A 23,656-nucleotide genomic window follows, 5' to 3' on the forward strand; every position below is an offset into this window, starting at 1 on the left:
ATTTATTTCTTGCTTGTAAATCATCCATATATGGTCATCATCTTATTTATCTACGGTTTATTTTGAAAGTGTAACCGGAAGCGGTATTATTGTGGTGGTTACTCCTGCTCCTTACGTTCTTCACGTCTGTACGTCAACGTAACGGATCTACGACAATAGCGAGCGGTGAGGTAGTGGTCCCCGAAACATGTCCGTTATCCCCCGGGTTGACTTGCTGAAGACGACCGGGAATGGGAATCTCCCCGCCGCATAAAGCAGCGACTCACTTCACTGCAGCGAATCATCCAGAGAGCTGAAACCAACGGAGGAGACCGGGCTTTTTAGTGGTTCAAGAGAAGATGGCGGAGTTTTCGCCCGTCCTGCCTATGCGGGATGGAGGTGGAGGAGGACGATTTGGTCAGCCCATCTTCCCTCGGTCCAGGTCCGGTTCCGAGTCAGAGAGCGAACTGTCCCAGAGCCTGGCCCGGACCAAGATCCGCTCTTACGGAAGCACAGCAAGCGTCACCGCGTCGCTGGGGGAGAAATACATAGAGCATCGGGTTGCAGACAGTGACACCCTACAAGGGATCGCTCTCAGATACGGTGTTACGGTAAGGTTGCCACTGCCAGCCACACAACGGCTGTGATGTTAAATCGTGTGCTTTTTTTGTGTTCACATTGACAAGAGGATCTGATGGAGTCTGAAATCAGTGTTCACGCATTTCATCACTGGCACATGAAGGGGAGTCAACGAACACAACATCACGCCTTTCTCCTGCATCATGTGGAACTCAATGTTTACTTCTGAATGCAGGGATCACTCAGGATCTGTCCCTTTTGAAAGTCAAATCATGAAGTGAAATCAGCTCGAGTAGTCCAGAAATATCACATCAAAGGCTTGAAATACACAGTGACAGTGGTAGGCTATATTGTTGCTGCAGCAGCCAGAGCTCTTGTGACGTTTTTTCAAGTCATTAAGACTATTTCTGAATTTCACTCCATTTTGTGAAGTAAAATAGTTTTTTCACTTCTTGATTTCACTTCCATTTTCACAACACTGATAAGGCTGTAGGCGACAGGTGACGGTTCTGAGAGCTCTAGGATTATTTATTATTATATAGTCTACTTTTTAAAATGAGCACAGACATCTGGCAATGAGGCAACCCACCGCTTGGGGGGCCTAAGCTCCACAGATTCCCCCCATTGATCCCATAGTAAAGGTTCAATGTGTATGAATTAATAAGAAATTTCCTTTCAAAAACAAAATAATTTAGAATCTCTTATGTATGGATTCAATGAGTTTCAATGGAAAGATGTTCACCAAAATATGCCATAAATGTGTTATGGATGATTTGGTCTTCAGGTCTTAGTATAAATTAGTTAATTAACTGCCGATTGCATAAGATCCAAACAAGGATATCATTTATAGAAATATATATACGTATCCTATATGTGTTTTTAACTGTCATTGTTCTCCATATTCCAGATGGAGCAGATCAAGCGGGCAAACAAGCTGTTCAGCAACGACTGCATTTTCCTGAGGAACTGCCTCAACATCCCTGTGTTGTCGGAGAAGCGCTTCATATTTAACGGACTGTCACTGGAGTCTCCGGACGCGGACGGTGACGCGGCTTGCCAGGAGGCGGAGACTCATCGTAAGGACAAGGACGTGACGCAGGATACGGAGGGACCCTCGCCTGCCCCCTCCCCTCCCCCCCTTGCAGTTTCCCAACAGCCCCCCCCACAGCGGCCCCAGCCAGAGGAGCTGTCCGCCAAAGACTTCTTACACAGACTGGACTTGCAAATCAAACAGTCAAAGCAGGCAGCGCGCCGGCTGAAAGAAGAGGAAGTAAGGTGAGGTGTTGTGGAAAACAAACAAACCAAATCACCGCTGCTTCCTATTATCTGCACGGGCAGGTGCTCTGGTGTGCACTCTCTCAAACAAAGCTGGTGAACACTCATCGCCAGTAATTATCTTTCTGAATTTGACTTAATTAAAGCTATAGTGCGTTACTTTTTCATATGAATGAATGTCGTTTACATTCAAGCCATCACCTAACAAGTTTGACACAGCTCCACAAAACTCTCTTTCTGTATTTCTCAGTATGGCAGCGTTTACAAACTGGTGTCATCCTCTGACACTGGCACAGGAGCTCAGAAAAATCCCTCAAAGCACCCTAGAAATATTTATTTATTTATTTAACCTTTATTTACCCAGGCAAGCAAATTAAGAACAAAATTCTTATTTTCAAGTGCAGCCTGAAGGGGAAGGGGGAGGGGAGTGCTAAAAGTGAAAACAAGGTTATATATATATATTACACTTTTACAAAAATATATAAAATACACTTTAAAAAATTCAATATAATACAATACTAAATATTTCAGTTGTGTAGATGCGCCGACAGTGTTGTTGTAAGAAGTCAGAATTCCTCATGGATTGGGTGCGACATAAGTTATGCACTATAGCTTTAAAATAAGTTGCTCGGACCAGCTCTCCCTTATTAATGCTCCAGTCATTCCTTGTTGAGTGAAGCATCCAGTTAGATGGTGCTTATTGAGATGGCAGACTCTTGCCTTAAATGATAGGTACCTGTCAGCAGACAATGGTTTCTTGATTTGGATAATGGCTAGATAGTGATCACAAATGCTGAGCTATTTCTTACTGTGTGAATGCACATAGGGTTAAGTAGACAGGGTACATTTGTCAGGGTTATATGATAAAGTCCAGCAACAGGTGTGTGTCTTGCCAAAAGCTTTGTAGCTTTGTGTCACTTTGTCGTTCCTGTTTCAATGCTCATGGACTAGCAAATTGGGCTGAAGATCATCTTAACCTTGAAATGCCTGCTGTAAGATAATGGAGCCTGCTGCACTCTCAGCCCTGAGCTCAGCAGAAAGCCCAAAACAGCAGGAACCACAGTGGGCAGATGCAGAGAATGAAGAGAGTCAGTTGTTTTGCCTGTTCTGCTGTTCTAGTCAGATGCTTACGTCATGCTACAGTCAGGTATTCAGAATGAGATTTGGCCTGATACTGCGTGTTGAGACGGATATGGTATCTGCTCAGTAGTAGTAGTGAGGGTAGTAATGGATACCTGGTATGCATGCAACCATTCATAGAGGAACAGTCATTGTTGCTACAATCAAGCCCGGTCAGGAGGACTGAGTCACGCAGCAGCAGCAGTCTCTCTACAGACGTATAGTATGAGCTGTTTTTCCACCTCTCTCCAAAGAGTCTATTGTTCCTATTATGGTGTTTTTCAGGAATAGATACTCAGGGCCCTCTTGTAGCAGCTGTTATATGCACATTTCCATGTGTCAGGATGCCATTAACAAACCCAGTTTGGCCGTTGTGTGCACGGGCATAGACTTTTTCTTTTATGTCTGAAATCTATGGACAGTGACGGTCAGAAACCACGTATTTATTTGTTTTTAAATATATTTTTTAGGGGGTAATTTCACCTTTGTGATGGCAGGAAAGCTGAGAGGCAGATATGTGAGAACAAGAACTATGTTGCATTAATCAGAATAGAATATCATGTCATGTCTCATGTCCATATAATAACATGTATTTTCATTTGTTCAATTATGATCTAGTATTCAACTTATTTTCTCCTACTGAAAAGAGCAAGACAAATTCCTCAAGGCAACTGTCTTTATTAACATCATGAGATTAAAAGCCATATTGCTACTAATGGTGAAGATACAATCTATCAGTGTCTCAAATATTTCATTACTAATTGTCCACGAATTGCATACCATTTCCTATTTATTGTGCCATGATGTGCCAGTTACTCTATATCTAATGCTTTATTTTTGTTTTTACAAAGGCACAAGGCTTGTGCAAGCAATCCTTTCAATGCCTCTTTAAATGTTTAACCAGCTGAGGCAGAGCCGTGCAAAGGCAAAGGCTGCCCTGGCCTGTAGTGTGCTTTGACTAACAGATGCTCACTCCGTTGTTTTTCCACACACTCCCAGAGCAAACACAGACCGCACGCCTGTGTGAAATGAAACAAACCACAAACCTCTTTAGGTAAACTGAAGGTTAATAGTCCTTATTAATATTCTATATCTTGATATAGCTTACAGTCCTTTATAAATTTACATTATGATGTTTTTTTTTTAGTTTGAAGATATGGCCGCATAATTCCACAAGCTCAATACTGAGCAAATGAATACTGAAAATCGCTTATCAAGTCCAAAGACATCTTCCCTGCCACTTACATTTATTGCACTAGTTTATTAAAGCTGTAATCATGAACTTTTGAGTTACGATGTTGTTTCTAGTGTCCGTAAAATGTAATTGCAGGCCCTTCTGGACCAAAACTGAACATTATTGACTGTATGAAGTCAGTATATTGGCAGTTCTTACCTGCAGAAGGCTTTCTCTGTGTGTTCTGATCCAACATTGTGACCCAGAAGTTATGGGAAGTACAGGCATAGAGAGTCTGTATCACTCAAAAGTGACACTCACTCAGGCGTGCATGCTGCGTTTGATTGTACCTGGAAAATCTGGAACCCAGACATGGCAGCACACAGAGTGTGCAGAAAGACCTTTTCATAAATTTTGAAAATGTGGGACCTATGACCATGTCTTAAACAATAGACTGTATATAGATGTAGTCCAGTACAGATATACTGGAATGCATACAGGTCTGAACTCTGTACTACTGAGTCTGAAGCTCTTATGTCCTGAGTAAAACAACGCACCGCTGCAGCGCGGTTAGTACGGCATAGCCCCTCCGATAGTTTAACAGGGCAAAACAGCAAATACAGGCGCTTTCGTCACTGGGTCATATGCTCAATCACCATTGTTTTAACTCAGTATTTGATAGATCGTAACTGTACAGACAATACATTTGATGGAAATCCTACGAATAACATCTTTAACTTGATTTGTGGTGCACTTAAACTAAACAGACAAGGGAACATGTGTCAAAGTGCTTCTTAACAGCAGAAGGACATGAGATTTGACTAATTTACTCCTTAGTAGAAGTAGGTTTTGAATCAATAGAAATGAGTGAGTTCCCATTTTCATGAATGGCCTCTTGAAGGCCCAACCGCACTTGGCACCTGTTTGCAAGTTCTTCTGCGTTTGAAAGATTGATCCAGTCATCCTGACCCTCAGGATATTTTCTATTCGATAGAAATCCACAGCTCCTTTAGCAACAGTCTTTCAGCGAGAGACGCCAAGATCGTTTTCCGGCATGTGGCAGTGTCACGGCAACCACTGCCATACCATGGCTTGAGCCGTTCAGTAACGGTAATGCCAGTCCAAAAGTGGTATTCTGCAACCGGCACGCCCCGCCTCCCCCCTATAATTTACAAAAAGGTTTATGACACTGAATCAGTGTTAAATGATAGGAACCTGTAGGCCTACTTTGATCAAATATAGTGAAAAAATTCTAAATGTCTAGTCAAGAGATGCAAAGAAAAAACCCGGGCGGGACGCAAACTCAGATCTATTGTTCCATAAGTGAACTCCTTACCAGCTGAGCTAAGCGAACACTAGACAAGAGTGTCACTCCCTGCTATATATAGCAACCTGCCTCTGTAGTCAGGGCTAATTCTCTGTTATCGACCTGCTCAGGAGGCTAGGCTAACCACCGTGACCGGAGCAAGTCCGACTGTTTTATAAAGCATCTGTCATTTCAAAAGCAACAACAAACAGATCGCACATATCCTTACAACGGAAAGGACCAGAGACATGAATAAATCCATTTATTTACGATCAGGCCCGGATTAAGAAGAAAGATTACACTAGGCATACCGCATTTTTTCGGGCCCCCTCCAAACGGATACTTCACGATTTGGTGAAAAACTACGTACATTTGAACTGCCACAAGAGTATTATGCTCATTCATTTGTTTAAGAGTTGCGCGTTTGTAAACGTGAGTAAAGAGAAACGTAACCGAGTGTGCGAGTTCACGTCTGTTCGTGAGCTCACTGCAGGAGCATTTCTGTAAGGTGCGTGCAGAGTCCAGTGTGGGAGCAATTTTTCCAACTGGATGAAAAACAGTGCAGTGCAATGCTTTATTCAGCATAAAGTTAAAACGCTCGTGCAAGCCTGATCTAACACAAAAGCCTTGCGTGAGCGAAGCAGCGATTCACCTGGTGAAACCTGGCGTGGAATTCGGTGGTGGGTAACGGCGAAATTCACAGTGAGACATCGCCGGTCTGAGACGCCGCACAGAAAAACTCTGGTTTGACGACTAAAATTATAACCGGGCAGCAGAGCCGGCCCAAGCCTTCATGGGGCCCTAAGCCGAATTTGATTAGGGCCCTCCTCTCCAATGTTATCGTGGCCAAATGATTGACTATTGTTAAATGTCATTCACACACCCAGTTCATCCCTAGTGCCTCCAATGTCCAGCTTAGTGAAAATAGTAGCCAGCTGAGATCCTGACTCTCCTAAGGGGGTCCGGGGTATGCCCCCCAGGGAGATTTTTTTTACCTTTTTAAAGTGAAATACATGAATTTGGTGCACTTTGAGAGGGAAATTAAGAGGCTAAATCTGAGGAATTTTGTGTGAACAAATAATTTGGAGATACTGGCTCGAATGAAGTAGAAATAAAAGCTATCGAAGAAAGACATGGATTTTCCATAAAAATATTAATACATAATAATGTCCAGCTATCTTTTTTTTCCACAGATGAGGCTGAAATAGGCTATAGACTACAGTATACACAGTGCATGGGCAACTGAGGGCAGCCCAATTTCCAATTTTTTTAAATAAACTCAATACCGAGTGATAAGTTAACCTCAGATGAACTGATTAAATTAATAGGCTATTAACTATCCAGACCAAAAAATTGTATTCCTTTTTTTGTATGATAACTTACATTTGCATAATATGATGATGATGTTAATATCAAACACATACCGTACTCACTGGGCCCCCTTGTGGAAATGGGCCCTAGGCACGTGCCTAGAATGCCTATGCCTAGATCCGGCCCTGTTTACGACGTTATGTTGTGATATAGTGTCAATAAAGACCAACTATATTTAGCTTTACCTGCCTCTGCCGTAAAGGCAATACCTGTCGTGAAATTATAGGGGGGAGGCGGGGCGTGCCGGTCGCAGAATACCACTTTTGGACTGGCATTACCGTCACTGAACGGCTCAAGCCATGGTATGGCAGTGGTCGCCGTGACACTGCCACATGCCGGAAAACGATCTTGGCGCACCTGCTTTCAGCCTCCTGCCTGTTCTCTCCTTATATATTCATGGTTCTCTCTTCGATGTGTCCCACAACGTGATGACGTAAAACCTTACTTTCCATAGTCCATTGATTTTGATCCTTCTGTTTCTCTCAACTGATTTAGCTGCAATCCATGGCAACAAAATGTAAAAAAAAAAAAAAAAATTGGCAAACGCGACTTTTCTCTCAACCATGTTAATAGTTTGGACATGTGCGGTAGCTTCAAGGAAACAAATTATTTCTCTCAATGAAGGAATTTGCGCTTCTGAGTGTTTTTTTTATAAGAAGGGTGGCCAGTTACAAGCAACTTGTACTATCAAGCTCAAGAAATTGTTGTGTTGCACTGCCCTTGTATGGTTAGCCTCGTCTATTATTCACAGCTTGGTCACTGTGGTGATCAGTTAAGCAGGGAGAAAGAAAGAGAGGAGTAAAAGGAAGTGTGTGTGTGTGTGTGTGCTATCATATTACTATGTGTGTCCCCACTGTTTAAATTAAAGCGGTTCTGTCTTTTCTTTCATCCCCAGGAGCAATGAGGAGGACTACACGGCCCCCACATCGGCATACCAGGAGATATAGAGACCAGTCTGTTTACCTGAAGCCCTGTCTCAGACACGCACACGCACGCGCGCACACACACACACACACACACACATACACACACACACACACATACACACACACACACACATACACATACACACACACACACACACACACACACACACACACACACACACACACACACACTATCACACTCTCTTTACCTTTTTGCTTTTACCAAACCTACGTTGTCCTTGTTTGCCTTTATTTATTGATATGATAATGTTTTTTTTTACGGTTTTACTGTGAGAACTAAAGGTGCAGGGAAGCATCTGATATAAATAGCATCCAGGCCTAACCACTCATCATATGCTTCTGAAGCTGCTGTACAGAAACCCACCTGCTGCTTGTGTTCTATGGCTCTCACACACACACACACACACACACACACACACACACACACACACACACACACACACACACACACACACACACACACACACACACACACAGCTGAGCAATTCCAGAAGGATTAGCTTGTTCGAACTTGCTAACCGCTTCTGATGATCTCAATCCCCTCCTTAGAATAGTATCATCAGAAAGTATATTCAGGCCTTCCTCATCAGTGTTTACCTGGTACGAGCTCACACCACAAGCACAAGTGGTGGATGGTCTCAAGCCTTTGAACATGCTGCATTTGCCTCATGGAAGCTTTTCTTTTTTTCTTTGGGAACAGAAGGGACAGCTCTATTTTTGAGGTGTGAATGTGCATTATTTATGTGTGTGGAAAACTGTCTGTAACACAGCTGTTTTATTGTGCTTTAAAAATTCTATTGCTTTTACTCTGGAGTATGAGAATAAATATGTATTTAAAACCAGATGTGAAGTTGTCGAGTGTTTTCATGACGGTGTTGTTGTTTTTTTAAATCACAGTTAAGTACACAGATAAAGAAAAGGCAATGTTTTAATTGCTTTTTTTTAAACTTTAGGAAAAAAATCACAAATATTTACATTTAAAAATACTCATCTTCTGTCTCTACACAGATGGGAAATGTCGACCTCATAGAGTCATGCCGAGAGAAATTGATGATACAAACATGGCCCCCTAGTGGGCCCCAGAAGAATTACAGCAGAACAGAAAAGAGTACGGAGGGCACCGACATGATGATACACAACAAATATATTTTTGGTCAAATAAAAATCAGGAATATATTAAGATCTTACATATACACTGGGTAAAAAGATGGGTAAAAAGATTTAACATATAATAGGCTAAGACAAGGTTACACAGAATGAGTACAATTTGATATAGATGTATTTTGTATGGGGGGAGGGCGGGGGGCGTGTATTGGAAAAAGAGTTATTGATGACAAAACTAAAGCATCATATACTCTCGTAACATTCATTTTCCCATAGCAGTCAGGTTGGAGCAAATGTTATCATTTTAGTTGGGACGTGTGAGTTGGTTACTTTAAATACTTTCTCTCAATAATATTATAAATAACCTTAGTGATTATCAACTCTTGGCTATAATCAGATAGGTAGCTGTAAAGAATCATTTGACAGTGTTCTTAAATCCCTTTCTCTCTGTACATTTTAGGAATGTCTTATAGGGTAAACAACTTCCCCTGAGCAGGTAATTTTAAATACACAGTATATACTTTACCATGCCATGGGAAATAACTGTGAAATTAGTCTGGGTATTTTATTCTTCGTGTGAGATTCAGGCCCGTTTTAAAGGTTTGGTTTAGAATAAGAGAGGACAGTGTTACAGGCTGCTGTAGATTCTCTTGATGGTGTCACCTTCATCCTTGGCGATGATGCCCTTCTCGATGTAGGAGTCCACCTGCTGGTCCATGAAGTCCTTCAGCTTGGACAGGTCATAATCTGTAGAGACACACACACACAGCAAATACTGGGGTTTATAATCCAAGATATCTTCTTCTCAACCCTTTTACCGAGCATGTAAAGCAAGCGTTGGACAGTTTCTTTTCATTTGGCTGCTTCTCATTGATAGTAGATATTACTGTATTATTTCTGTCCACTTTGATCATTAAAAGGAGAAGTAAGTGATATTGTTTTGCTCTTCATCGCAGCACAATCTGATGAAGACGGCTGTGCGTTCATGTGGTGGTGACGTAGGGACGAGGGAGGGGACCGCTAACTGCAGTCACTGACAGGAAGTTAGATTAAAGGACCATATCATTTACTTCTCCTTCAACTTTTATTGTTTTTCTTTTAATTTTTTTCTTTACATTTTCAATTCAATTCAAAGATTTCAAAGAGCAAGATCGTGAGGCAAAGATAGATCAGACATTAAACTCCTAAAGCACCCACTTCCTAAGAAGGCACACCCAAACAAGCCATAATCTGTTGTGGTAGTTACATTATCAAGGATTAAGGTCAGGGTTAGGATGTCTGGGGGTTAAGTAGAGACCAAACACAAGCATTAAAAAAGTAGGCCAAAGATCACAGAGTGAAACATTATTTTCAAGTGATGATTCTTACAATGAAAGGACTCTTAGTATTCAATTGATTTTTAAATGTATTCAGTTTCAGGTAGTGATTTCCAACAGCAAACCAGGTCACCCTCAAATGCCAAAGAGGACATAAATAACCTAGCCCAGTCTATTATTTTCAGCACATGTATATAGTTAGGATGAAATCAATTCTGTTTTTTTTTTTAATGTTGGTAGGCAGTTGGAGGATGGGATATGGGTGATGTGTAATAGTTCTTTATTTTACTTTTTTGTTCTTTGGTCCAAACTACATTTGTATAGTCTACTTGAAAACAAATTTGTGTTCACTTTGCTCTAGATAAGTAATTGTCATTTAAAAAAGCACCATAAGGCTGCAGCAGAATGGGGATATATTTAGAGATGAAAGTAAAAAAACTCTGTTGTACCCATCACTGTAACAAAACAGCTGCACTATTCCTTCCCTGCTCTAACTGACACAACAAAGGGGGAACAACAGACAAGAAGTCATGTGACCACTCCTGCACCGTCCTACTAGTGACATTTCTAGCAGCAGCACTCGCATTGTTTCAAAAGACACAGTGACAAACATGACGTGTGAGTGCGGGATTAACAGCATGTGATTACAGGCAGCGCCGCCTCACTCAATCTTGGCCGTGAGGAGACAAAACCAGGGTGCCACCTCCACATCCATCTGCTGTTCCTCGGCTAATCTGTGTAGTGTGTAGGTGTAGGCGGACAATTACAGACACACACACACACACACACACACACACACACACACACACACACGCACACACACACACACACGCACACACACACATAGTGTCCACTGAGATGGTCCTAATGGGTGCTTCTGGTTGAGAACACAATAAATGGCTCGTGGCCCACTCTGTTTCTATGACACTGATTATTGGTTGAAAAGGCTTTTGTTCTCCTACAGCTGTACTTTTCTCTGTGATGAGTGTTGAGAATAAGGACGAGATTTATGAATCTCATGAAATATAAAGATTGTTTAAAAGTGGAACAATGTGTGCTAGAAAACAAGTTACTGATGGTGCATCATTCTGGCTAATGCGAGTCCCACTGCAGGAAAATTGGGTGATTTTCAGAGGGGAACATGTTGTTGTTGTTGTGTGTGTGTGTGTGTTTGTGTGTGTGTGTGTGTGTGTGTGTGTGTGTGTGTGTGTGTGTGTGTGTGTGTGTGTGTGTGTGTGTGTGTGTGTGTGTGTGTGTGTGTGTGTGTTGAGACTGAGTTCATCATGCTCTGATACCATTATCTGTCTGCCTCTTCTGCCCGCATCACTTACAGGCAGGCAGAGAGGGCCCCTGTTGTCCCAGACAACCAGTCCACACACTCTAGAATTCTAATGAAGTGTCCCACATAAGAGCAAAGTCGGAGATGAGTGCCAAACAAAAACTTCCCTGCTGCTTCGGCCCCCCTCTGCAGCAATTTAAGTTCAGCGTCAGCCTGTTTTCCCTTTTTACTTATGCGTTAACGATGCACTCAAGAATCTGGGTCAAACTTTTGTTTTTCATCTACTGTAGCCTAACAGTTTGATTTGACTCACCAGCAGTTACATCACATATTGATCACCTTGGATCAAATCATGTCAAGCAGGAAATACTGTATGAATCGCAATGACCTTTTTTATTTTATTTTTATCATGTGATGTCCTACTGAGATGATCGCCAATGGACGGTTGGCCTGAATAGAGAGAACTCATTAACATTTCATTCTCAGCTGCTGCTTAATTAAGCACCACTGGGCATTGATTTGACTCTACAGCAGCAGGCTTCTCTGTTGACGAGTGCACTGTCAAACCAACTACTGCAGTTTTCACAGCTCTGCAGACCTGTGCTGTTTCTGGGTCACACACACACACACACACACACACACACACACACACACACACACACACACACACACACACACACACACACACACACACACACACACACACACACACACACACACACTGCTTCTTTTGTAGATGAATGCTGTGTCACAATAGAAAAGGTGCAGGTGTAAATAGTGAAATGAATGATGACTGCATTCCATTCAGTTTCAGGGTCCCTGATGTTGTGCAATGTCACCTTGCTGTCACACTTGGAACAGAACAGATCCATCGTTAAGGTTGTTAGAAATACCTGTTGGTATTTGATTTATATCTTTGTTTTTTTTTCTTCAAATTAAATGTGTTGAAGCTCTATAAAAAAATAAAAAAATTAAGACAGTGGCAAACGCCATAAATCTCCAGACATTAATGACGAAGAGACCATATGGTCTACTCGTGGCTTTTTGTCTTTGTCACAGAAGTGCTAACTATGCTCCTCCAGTACGTACACACCATAAATGCCGTGCAACAGGTAGGAGGGGAATGAATGAATAGACCTTTTGTCCACTAACAATGAAGCTGAATCACCAGTAATTAGGACAGACTCATCAAGAATGATCCATATTCATGAGATCTAGAGTGTAGCATCTATCTATCCCAGTACTCTCATTTTAATTGCAAATTGGGGCTAACAAAAGAGGCTTCAAATTTTCGGTTCCTCGGTGCATCGCCCTCAGACTTGTATGTGACCCCCCTCCTCCCCAACTCAAATGCACAGTTTATGAGACAAATGCAAATGAGGATGTTCCGGCTCTTAAAACTTCAGCAAAGGAGAAAGGAAAGCTGTTCCAGATTGACTGGTTACAATGAGAGTGGTAGTGTATCCACAGATAGAGTGGGCATTCAGCAGACACACAAGATTTTTGGGGGTTTGCATATTCTAGTAAAGGGAATGTTTCCTCACCCTCTTTGCCTTCTTCTTTGTTGTGTTTCTTCAGCCACTCAATGTTCTTCCTGATGGCCTCCAAATAAGTCTCTGACTTGCCAGGCTGATCTGTGAGAGAAGGAGTAAAAAAGAAGTATTACAAAGTAGAAAGTAATTGATTGTCCTTTTACTTCTTCTGTCAGAAGAGCCTAGTTTTTACCATCTTAGACTTATCAATGTAACGCAACAAAATGTAGCGATGGGAACATACTGATAGCCAATATCGTATGTTCATAAAAGCTAGCAGCACAATCAGATACATTCTTTCTGTTCCACAAAAGAAAGAGCAATAGTAGCTACATGATGTATATGACAGCTATAGTTTGAGATTTCAGTCGATATACAGACCATTGCCTTACTACAGATTACATTTTGAATTATAACATGTGCCCCTACTTTTTCCACACACATGGTATTATGCAACCCAGTGCAGCCTGTCAACATTCTAATGATGCAGAATTTAGTTGACATTGCTAGGGATTTACTTCATTTCCCAGTGTAACCAATGTTGCTTACTGCTTGTAATCCCGCCCCCATGTTTCATGTTGTTTTTCTCCTTTTTTTATGTGCGTTTGTGTGTGTGTATTTTTGTGGATTAGACCTATGAGCGGGTAGAGTGCAGAGGAAAGGGATAGACAATAATGGCAGCTGTGACCAGCTTTCCTGCGACGGTTATCGGACTGGCCTAGTTCAGGGACAGGCAGGGACGTCAATATGATTGGCTTGGACTAAACGGTGCTGTGTATTTCCTGTAAGCCCCCCTGCCGTGTGAAAACAAAAGGTCTGACATGGTCTCAGCCATCACATTCAAACTATATTGAAGACCTTTCACTGAGGTTGGGGGTGGGGGGGAGGGTGTTTTTCTTCATTGAACTTATTTAGAGGGAATTTTTCAGAATTCTGCATTTATTTTGGACTTTTGACACAAAATAAAACAATCAAACCATAATGTAAAAAACAACAACAAAAACCAAACAAAACTACTATGAAAAATACAAGTAGAAATAAACAAAAACAAAAATGAAACAACCAAGAAGGCACAACGTTTATCATCTTTGAGGGGCAAAATCTAAATGATTAGCCAATTAGGAATTCACTAAACAAAAAGCTTTTCATGATTGCTCAGGACATCAATATTAGATGGTGGACTGACTGGTCTCAGTTGATGGCTCCTCCTCCTTGGTTGAGTCTTTTAGGTTCTCATACTCCTTCTGCATCTTGGCCGCCTCAGCCTTGGTGTTGTCATCCTCATCCAAGTTCTTTCCTACAGCAGAGGAAGGGTACAGAGGTCCGTTAAGAATGGGGACAAACTATTTCAAGGTCAATTTATTTAATTAAAAAAAAGTTTAGAACACTAAGATATGCCATTTACATAGACAGAAACCATATTCAAACCATACATAACAAAAACAATGTGCCTGTACTTACTTACACAGTTAAGCCTGTGTAGCTCCACAGAGTCTTAATAAAGAAAATACACCTTGTATTGTACACCATGCCTAATGAAATTCTATGATTTAGTGTTGGTGTAGGGGGGATAACTTGTGAGGCTGTTTACCATTGGGTCCGGTGAGGTCAGGAAGTGAGAGAGACTTGCCCAGCTTGTTCTTGGTCTGCATGGCTATCATAGCATCCAGGTTCTCTGCACGTGAGTAAAAAACAGATTTGATTAGCATTGTTTCATCAGTTCCCCCAGCTATAGACAATGAATGGAAAGGTTTTAAGCTTTCAAAGTCACTGTTCCTTTAAGATGAGCCGTGCCATTATCATCAGAGAAAGGCTTTCTAATTAAGTCAAATGAGATTGCAAGAGTATGACGACAGTGATTAACGAAACCTTTTTCTTCCCATGTTCATTGTATGCGGCAGAAATAGTGGATAGCGGAAATTATACAGTACAAGAACCCATTTTATAGTGTCATATAAAGGCTATATGTAATATCATCAGCACATAATACACGTGTGTTGTTCAAATCTAAAGCCAATTGGCGGATTGTGTAACAACAACAATCGCATTTAATTTGCCCTCAGGGTGTTTACCGATAATGTTTCAGTGAGTGAGGTTACGCGTTCACAATAAGATTAAGACTGTATAAAAGACCCCGAATCAGCCAGGGGATGACCCAAACAGATCATATGATTCACTGAAGTAAAGTGTCAACTGATCCTCTCTGGATTAACAAAGGGGTAAACATTCTACTCAGATGTAGGGGAAACAGATGTTGTGGTGGAGATATATTCCTGAGAGGTCAGATGAAATTCCATCTTCTATATCACGTTCTGGTGATACTTTACTTTAAGCTCTTCTATTTATGATTAAGAATCAATATTTAAACATTTAGTACTTGTTTTTTAAAAATTGAGGGAGAAAATACGATGTAGTTGTATACAACTGTTTATGACTGTAAAGTAGGCCTATATGTCGGTCGCTGACATATTATTGTTTATAATTATCATTTCAACTGCACATTATTCACATCCTGCTCTTCTGGGTGCCTCACAGGAAAAGTTATGGTTCCTTAATAAAATAGTTTGATCTACATTACAACTACACTAGTGTGTAGTATAAACCCTTCATCAAATGATAACAACTGATTATAAATGCAAAGCAGGAGCACTTATAGTAAGAGGGCAAGAGGACAACACATAAGCAGGAGGGTTAGGCATCGGTGCACTAACTGAGCACCAAGCAGACTCACACATTTCTCTCTCATCTACAGTACATTCACTCCAGCCTCCTTTTCACTTCCTATTATTCGAGTATCACTTTCCCTTGTAATTTCTCTCCATGCCTTCAAGCTGCCTCCTCCAACCTGTAGCACAACAGAGACCCATTATTTCATCTTCTCCCTCTGCCCACACACCACTTCTCTTCCTCCCCCACTCTATTCCTCTGCATCTCTCTTTCTCTCTATATATTTCCCTCCATCAATCTCAGGGTATGTTTGGCCATTGGGCAAATTAGCGTTGATCGACAGCTGTGCGCACTCAGTTGTGTACCTGGGTGACTCATCGGAGCATCACAGCCAGTTGTGTGTGTGTGTGTGTGTGTGTGTGTGCGTGTGCGCGTGGGGAAGGGGAACATTAACATGTTGCTAGGCGATGGTGGGATTCCGTCCTCTTATCTCCTCACAAGCCATACAACATGTAGCCAGAGTGGTTTCCTAGGAAACTCATGTCATCTTGGGTAAGTGTAAGTGCCTGTGTTGTGTTGCAGAACATTGTGTGACATTAGCTGTGGTCCTTATGCTTTGCTATAAGAGACAACAATGGCCAGCTGCTGCTAGGAGTCATCTGAAGGAGAACCGATCGATGATCCTTTCACAACCTCCATAGGTCAGCCTTAGTTTTAATGCTCCATTTCCCTACAGTGGGACATACACTTTGTAAACCTGTTCTTATAATATACAAATATTTTTTCTGATGTATGTTCACATCGAAACATTGAAAGTAAAATGAATCTGAAACAACTTTTGAATAATTCAATAATTAAAGTCAAAACATTTGTTTTAGGCTTCTGTATGTGTGAGGATTGGCTGCTTCTCTTTGTATCCTTTCAAATTGAATATATTTATTTTATAAACAGTTTATATTCACCATCCCATTGGGCAGAGGTAAACTTATGATGATAATCCAACACATTAATCAATGATGACTTTAATCTTGTGGCCCTAGATGACACTAGGTCTGTCGAGCTGATTTTTAAGCTTAACTAAATCCCCACCCATGTAAGAAATAGCATATTGCTTTTTTTTCTCTTCTTTTTTCTTCCTATCTGGGACTGAGTGTTAGTTGAACACAGAGAGAGAGAAGGTGTTGGCTCTCAGGTTTCATGAGCCAGGTACAGCGAGATGGCAGCTGTCCATTACAGGTGGCTGACCTTTCCACGCTGTCCATTGATGTAACGGCCAGCCATAAAAAGCAGCCTGGCCCTGACACTAATCTGTGTTTGTAGGCATCACACTCCACTGCACGGGCTGATGAGGAACATTAGCATGGCTGAACCCGCACTGAATACAGAGACAAAGCTCATATGATACACGGAGACGGACAAGTGCATGTACATTAGTCGGCTAATGCAATGCTCTCACATTTTGAAGCTCTTATCCACATGTTATAGGCACACATACAGTAGGCCTACATAGGGATGTTTGAAACAAATGCAGCAAAGTCTTCAAGGACTATGGATGTTAATTATACTCTCCCATGTGCCTCGTTCTGGCACTGAATGTACCCGGACAATAGATAAACAGCACCGGTGTTATGTTATGTCTTACCCAGATAGGACACCCCTTCCTCTGGCGTGATGGTGCCGTACTTCACCATCATCTTCACAAAGTCAATCAGTGTCTTCATGATGGTGATCAGTGTCTCTCTCTCCTGAACGTCTCGTTCTGTCCCCAAACACACACAGAGGACAACATCAAATGTGCAACGACGTCTCATAAATGTTAATTGGTTGCCATGGTGTAAATGTTACCTCATGGTGTTTGACCATGGGGGTTCATGATGGAGGATTCAGGATTATAAATAATTGGTTATGTGTGTGTGTGTGTGTGTGTGTGTGTGTGTGTGTGTGTGTGTGTGTGTTTTATCCGCACTTCCTTAGTGGAAAACCAAGGCAGAAAAAAACAAGCAATCGACTCATTCTTGCTATCAACATCGCCATGGTAACAGCCAACAGCCCTCTAGTCCTTGCCTTGATCAGAAGAACCCCTATCTTTGGATGAAGGATGCTATGAAGCAAAGATCTAAAATTTCATGGCTACCTCAGAGTGCTTTTTTATTTTTATGCCTCTGTGCCGGTGATAGCCAAACGCCAGTGTAATAATATTTTCAGGTTTTGCGTCCCGGCCAATCTTGTGAACGAGAGGTCAAGGTCAATTGTGACATCAAATCTTGCGCGGACAATATTTTAAGAATTTGTTGAGGTATTTTTGTCGATCAAAAAGTGTACTACAAACTCACACTTGGACTGACGACATTACATAGGTCAAAGGTTACTACGACCTTTGGGATGTCATAGTTACCTTATACCATATAGTGTAGCTTCTTGGGAACTTTACCTTATTTTAAGCATTGTACTTTCAGCCTCTAGTTTTAAAATCAATTTGTCATACCTGAGTCCAGGCTCTTGAGCAGTCGGTAGAAGTTGGGGAAGTACTGCAGGTCCTGGAGGCCGTCTTCAGGGCTGACCTCATTGCCTTGGTCCTTGTTCCAGGTGTTGTCTGCAGCGTCTCCCCCCTCTTCCTCCCCCTCCTCCTCTTCCTCTGCGTCTCTGTCCACCTCGTCCTCAATCGTATCATCATCCTCCTCCTCCTCCTCTTCATTGTCTTGGCTCCTGGGTGTCTCCCATTCGTCCTGGAAAAGCCCCAGAGTGTTAGACAGATTCAATCAAATCAGCTTTATTAGTATAGCCAAATAGCACAGATAGACATTTGCCTCAGTGGGCTTCACACTCATATGTACAATATGACACCTTCTGCCCTCAGACCCTTTGAAATCTCAGGAAGAGTGACATAGGAAGGGATCCCTCTCCCAGGACGGACATCATGCAATAGATGTCACATGTACAGAAAAAAATAGAAAATCACAGAGGAATACAATCATTGACAATCTTGACATTTGCGAGTGTTTTTTCTACCATGTTTATGTCCGAACCCTGGTCATCCTTCCCTGCCCTGATCTCTTGGTCGTTGCTGACGGCGTCCTCGATTTCGTTGTTTTTGGCGTTCTTTGTGATGAGATCCTGGAGCGCCTCGGCCACCTGGTACTCCAGAGTGTCCGCCTGGCTGTCCGTGATCTACACAGTGGAGACAAAGAGAAAAGACTGAGAAAACCATTGCGTGTAATAAGAAATGTGCTGCGTGATGAAAAGCATAGAACGGAAACACCTCTATCTATCACATATTGAACACTGTTACTGAGAGATCCATCTCAGGCAAATGACTTATCGAGTGTCCGAAAATGTAATTCACACAAGCCCATATCATGTCAGGAAGGCAGCACAATATGCTTGCCTCTCTCCCCGTAAGGAGCGCATAGAGAGAGGGGGAGAGAGAGAGAGAGAGAGAGAGAGAGAGAGAGAGAGAGAGAGAGAGAGAGAGAGAGAGAGAGGGAGAGGGAGAGGGAGAGAGAGAGAGAGAGAGAGAGGGAGAGGGAGAGAGAGAGAGAGTTCCTGTTGAGAAAATGTCATGCTACATGCTGAGTCGAAAATCGCACACGAGACATCTGGCTCATAGAGTTCTCCAGTACTTTATATATGGAGAAAAATTTGATACGAGATTCCAGGGAAAGCTCAGAAGTTTGGCAGAGAAGGCCTCTGGACTCACCAGGCCCAGTTTGAGCAGCTTGGAGACAATCCTGTCGAACACCCCTCTGTCGTCCTCCTCGTAGATCTTGTTGGCGATCTTCTCCACAATGTCTTCTGCCGTCAGCGGAGTGCCGTCCACCTGACGGAAGGTTTCAGTTTCATCTGATAAGGAAAGAGGACCAATGTCTTGTGTCATTTTGGACCAACATTGAACTAAACATACTTATTACCTGTGCGCGAGAAGACAGGAACACACAATGTGTAGGGTTAGGACTTCATGAACCTCTTTTTTTCTCTCTTCTATACTACACTTTCCTTTCTTATCAGTCCTCCTCTGTTGTGCCATAACATTTATTTTTGTATTGAGTCTCTCTCTCTCAATCTCCGTCTCTCTCTCTCTGTAGGCGGAATACACGATTTGTCCTCTCCCCCCATAATATTCAACATATCTATAACTGCTTTGCTGAGTAGGTGCAATTGTTACATCCTGCCTTTTACATAACAGTCCCCCTTGCTTCCTAAGGTCTACACACACACACACACACACACACACACACACACACACACACACACACACACACACACACACACAGTAAAAATAAAAGCAGCATCAGTATACCTTTGCCTTTATTGGCAGGTTGAATCATCAGTGATGTATTTTGCCCCATACAACAGCTGCGGGCTCTTTTCTGTCTCGCTCCAGGAAATCGAAATGAAATCCTGATTGCGCTTGCCAATTTTAGCTGTAAAGCGTAACCCGATCGAGCGTAACCTTGTCATTGCCGGAGCCGACCGCATGAATCGATTGGAAGTGCAGCAGTACTCATCAGCGCTTTGTGTCTGAGTCACCTCACCTCAGAGAGTCTGCTGCTGCTTGATGCGGATGATGGGTACTGGATCTCAAATTACATCCGTACACACTGTGATTTGTGTGCTAAAGAAAAAAATCTATGTACAGTACACATCAGCAGACTTTGATTGACCCTACAAATGCGAGTTTAAAAATGAACTGTTTTCATTATTTGTTAATATTAAGGTAGCAGGTACAGTTGTGGCCTAGCATTAGCTTTCACAACTGCAGTTGTCAGGGAGGGACAGGAGGATAATCTTGCTCTCTTGTGTGCACGTGTTCTGTCTCTCACTCTTTTCTATCCGTGTGTGCTTATCCCCAGCCCACGCACATGTTTCCTCTGCCAACTCTTTCTTAAAATGTCTGCCAGGGACTGATGTACACAGCACACAGCATGAGGACTGCCCTCTGGCAATGGTTGGCAAAGGTTAGCTTATACCCATTCTGCAATGCCAGCACAGGGCCTGTGACAACAAAGTGCACTGTGAAAGGGGTGTGCGTACCCGGGTATTTGCCGTTGTCCATGCCATTCTTGGTGGAGTCATAGTCTTCAGCCAGACGTCGGCTCTTGGTCGAGTCTGATTCGTCAGGAGCGTACTGCTGCACCTCCTTCTTGGTCGGCACCTCGGTGGACTCTTTTGATTTCTTTCCTTCTGACAGTGACTTCAGCACGGTTAAGTCATCAAGGTCCTGCTCTGCCTCGGTTTCCTTAGCGGTAGAGGGGCGCTTGCTCTCTGAAAGGCCACACAGACAAGAAGTAGCAGTAGTAGTCAGTAACAGATGAAGCCTGTTTTACTGGAAGGCTGCTGCTGCTGCTGGAACATGAACCCACTCGGGCAGGCTGAAATAAAGTCACTAAATTGATTGGCCTGTGACTGAGGTTTCCACTTACCAGCTGACTGTACCGCAGCCTTCACGCTGTCCGCCTCAGCAATCTAAGGGGGAAATGACCGGCATGAAAATAAAATAATTTCCCCACACACAGGATATAAGCTCTGATTAATAATGTGTGCTGGGCTGGGATGTTTGACAAGTGTAACCATAAAGTTTGTTAAGCAGGATATTGGATGAGAAAATCAATTAGGGACAGGGAGAACAAAGAGGATTGTATACCTGCTCTTGTACTGGTCTTTCTTCTGTCAACTGTCTATTGTACACAGTTTTATCTGCAACAGAAAACAATGAGTTGATGAGTAACTGATGGATCAAAACAGACCTTAGAGTTAAAATGCAAATTGCATATGAGCATAATGATAATGAATACTTTTGTTGAAGGAAATCTTTGATGAGAGGATATAGTTGTATCAAAAGGTTTCACATTGTTGTCTTTCTAATAAAAACAGGTGTCTTTTTTAGATGTACGCTCGCCGATCGCTTCTTTTCTAACAGCCCGCGACCTCAGAGGCAGAGCAAAATCGGATTATCAAACAAAAGATTAAACTGTGGCGGAAATAGACCACAAGCGGCCATGGCATGAGGGCAGGCGGTCACTGCTGAGTTAGAGCTGAACTTTAAAGCAATGTTTTGTGTTATAATTGTACGTCTTTCTTTTTATCAACAGGTTTAAAGCACAATCTAAATAAAACAGTATACCAAGCTATGTTAGTAGCATAACTATAAAACGACAGTCAGTGAATGCTAAGAAATGCCGATAATAGACCTCTAACTGCCCATAGGCTAGTCTACCAGGAGTACAGCGCATAATGTAGCCTACACACAAAGTTTAAATCTGTGACGACATTGCTATATCTTTATTTATTTTTTCAAAATGTTTTTAGTTTTGGACGATACATGATTTTATGATAACCTTGTAGGGTAGTGTTTCTATTGTTGAATTCCAGCAAGCTATATCGTTTGCTAAATAGAGAGTTTTAGGACTCATTGCGCTTTGTGGCATGTCTTTATTAAACATAGGCGACAGAAATCACTGACTGTCTCAGTAACAGTTTTCTCTTAACATTTCAAGAGGTAATTACTTGCAAAAATGCTTTACAGCACACAAGACCACAATAGTAGCCTCCATTTGTATTGTAAGGTTATAGAGGCAATGGCCAACTCACCATCCGACGAGGCTGTAGGTGTGGGGAAGGCTGATATCTGGCTCACTACATTCAGTGCTAGAAGCTGGAAAAGGACGAGAAGGCCAACGTATTTGGACGCCATCCTGAAACACGTTGCCTCGGAGTGTCCGGTGGAGAAAGAAAGATGCAGTATGTCCTGCCTGTCTCGGAGATGTGGTTCCCTTCCCACCAGAAGAAAAGTGCTGAATGTGTGGACAGCTCCGCTCCTCTCCCGTCCTACCGCTGCTGGTGCTGAAACTGAACGCTCAAGGTCTGCGCCCTGGGTTAGCCGCTCTGTGGGACGCACCGGGCGGGGAGGGGCTGGCCAAATCTCCGCTGTGCACTGACTGGATGGAGCTGTTGACGGTGCTGAAACCAGGTCACCTCGCGCTTGCTGTAATTAAGAAGAGATAAGTAGAGAGGCTCTTCAAAGCCCCGTGTGAGCTATAGCATCACCTGCGGAGGCAGTAATAGAGCCCAACACACAGTAAGACCTGCCCCCTCCGTCTCCACAGAGGAAAGGGAGGAGGCGGAGAACACTGCAAAAAGTGTCCATCTTTGCAAGAAATTGTATAGCTGATATTTCGTCCCCTAAAATACAATATTCCAATTGATCAGGGGAAACTATATGGCCCACAAATGCAATTACATAATTTCACATTTATTTCAGCTATTTCCTGTCTTCAAATGTTTCAAAATGAATTAAGATTTTTATTGGAATAAGTAGAAATGTCTTGTGATCATTTTCTATATCATTCATAATCCTTTTCTTTTTGCACTAAAACCTTAAGAAACAAATGACTTCTTTGAAACTGAGCGACATTAATGTGATACATTTGATAAAGTGTCAACCAATTACATTACTGAGTGTGCAGAGGAGTAAACAAAACGCTGATTGAATATTTTTCGCAGCGTTTGTGCAGAAAATCCGCCCATTTCGTGCGTCACACACACATAACGTGCGTCACGGTTGTAGATCTTCCACTGCACAGTCAATAGCAACCGTTATTAAAACGGCAAACAATTAGACAGATAAAGTAAGGCTAATTTATATTAGGCCAGTTTTATGACCCCTTTGCTCGCACAAGCTCAGTGTATTCATTAATAGATCGTATTAGGGCTTACGCCTCTCATGTATGATTCAGGTGTTATTGGGTTTAGTTTACGTTTAATTTCCAGTTCCTTTATTAGACCAAAGGGAGAGTGAAGAAAGATCGGTTTGATTGATCACCTGAAATCACTACACTTAACATACAGGCAAAATAAATGTCTTCAAAATAAAGCGGGTTTCTTAAAATCACTTGTTAAAAACAATATCAAATATAAAGTAAAAACCAGGTGTTATCATGAAAAACCTTATTAAATAAGGTGAAAAAGAGGGGGACTGAGGAACTATCAACAAGCAAGTCAGTGACATGTG

The 23,656-nt window shown here is 42.2% G+C and overlaps 2 protein-coding genes across 2 annotated transcripts; one reads left to right on the forward strand and one right to left on the reverse strand.

The window, feature by feature from the left end:
- Nucleotides 1-155: 155 nt before the first annotated feature.
- Nucleotides 156-8,226, forward strand: lysmd2 (LysM, putative peptidoglycan-binding, domain containing 2). The gene is made up of 3 exons (XM_080046378.1): nt 156-590; nt 1,466-1,833; nt 7,699-8,226. The coding sequence occupies exons 1-3, from the start codon at nt 339-341 to the stop codon at nt 7,748-7,750; spliced, it is 672 nt and encodes a 223-aa protein (XP_079902504.1). The 5' UTR covers nt 156-338; the 3' UTR covers nt 7,751-8,226.
- Nucleotides 8,227-9,469: 1,243 nt separating this feature from the next.
- On the reverse strand, nt 9,470-22,355 carry scg3 (secretogranin III). Its single transcript, XM_080053664.1, has 12 exons — nt 22,237-22,355; nt 21,290-21,342; nt 21,069-21,111; nt 20,680-20,910; nt 19,346-19,488; nt 18,658-18,816; nt 18,134-18,374; nt 17,291-17,407; nt 14,573-14,656; nt 14,168-14,278; nt 12,994-13,083; nt 9,470-9,601 (listed from the first exon to the last, which is right to left on the reverse strand). Exons 1-12 carry the CDS (start codon nt 22,337-22,339, stop codon nt 9,483-9,485), a joined length of 1,494 nt encoding a protein of 497 aa, XP_079909790.1. The 5' UTR covers nt 22,340-22,355; the 3' UTR covers nt 9,470-9,482.
- Between the last annotated feature and the right edge of the window lie 1,301 nt (nt 22,356-23,656).

This window comes from Ammodytes marinus (assembly GCF_949987685.1).
Source record: "Ammodytes marinus genome assembly, chromosome: 1".
In the NCBI taxonomy this organism is placed as follows: Eukaryota; Metazoa; Chordata; class Actinopteri; order Uranoscopiformes; family Ammodytidae; genus Ammodytes; species Ammodytes marinus.

Coding starts and splice junctions, on each gene's coding strand:
- scg3 (XM_080053664.1), bottom strand. CDS start 22,339: ATGGCGTCCAAATACGTTGGCCTTCTCGTCCTTTTCCAGCTTCTAGCA. Junction 20,911..21,068: donor GGCTGCGGTACAGTCAGCTG/GTAAGTGGAAAC, acceptor GTGGCCTTTCAG/AGAGCAAGCGCCCCTCTACC. Junction 14,657..17,290: donor GGAAGGGGTGTCCTATCTGG/GTAAGACATAAC, acceptor ACTCACGTGCAG/AGAACCTGGATGCTATGATA.
- lysmd2 (XM_080046378.1), top strand. CDS start 339: ATGGCGGAGTTTTCGCCCGTCCTGCCTATGCGGGATGGAGGTGGAGGA. Junction 591..1,465: donor CTCTCAGATACGGTGTTACG/GTAAGGTTGCCA, acceptor TCCATATTCCAG/ATGGAGCAGATCAAGCGGGC. Junction 1,834..7,698: donor CTGAAAGAAGAGGAAGTAAG/GTGAGGTGTTGT, acceptor TTTCATCCCCAG/GAGCAATGAGGAGGACTACA.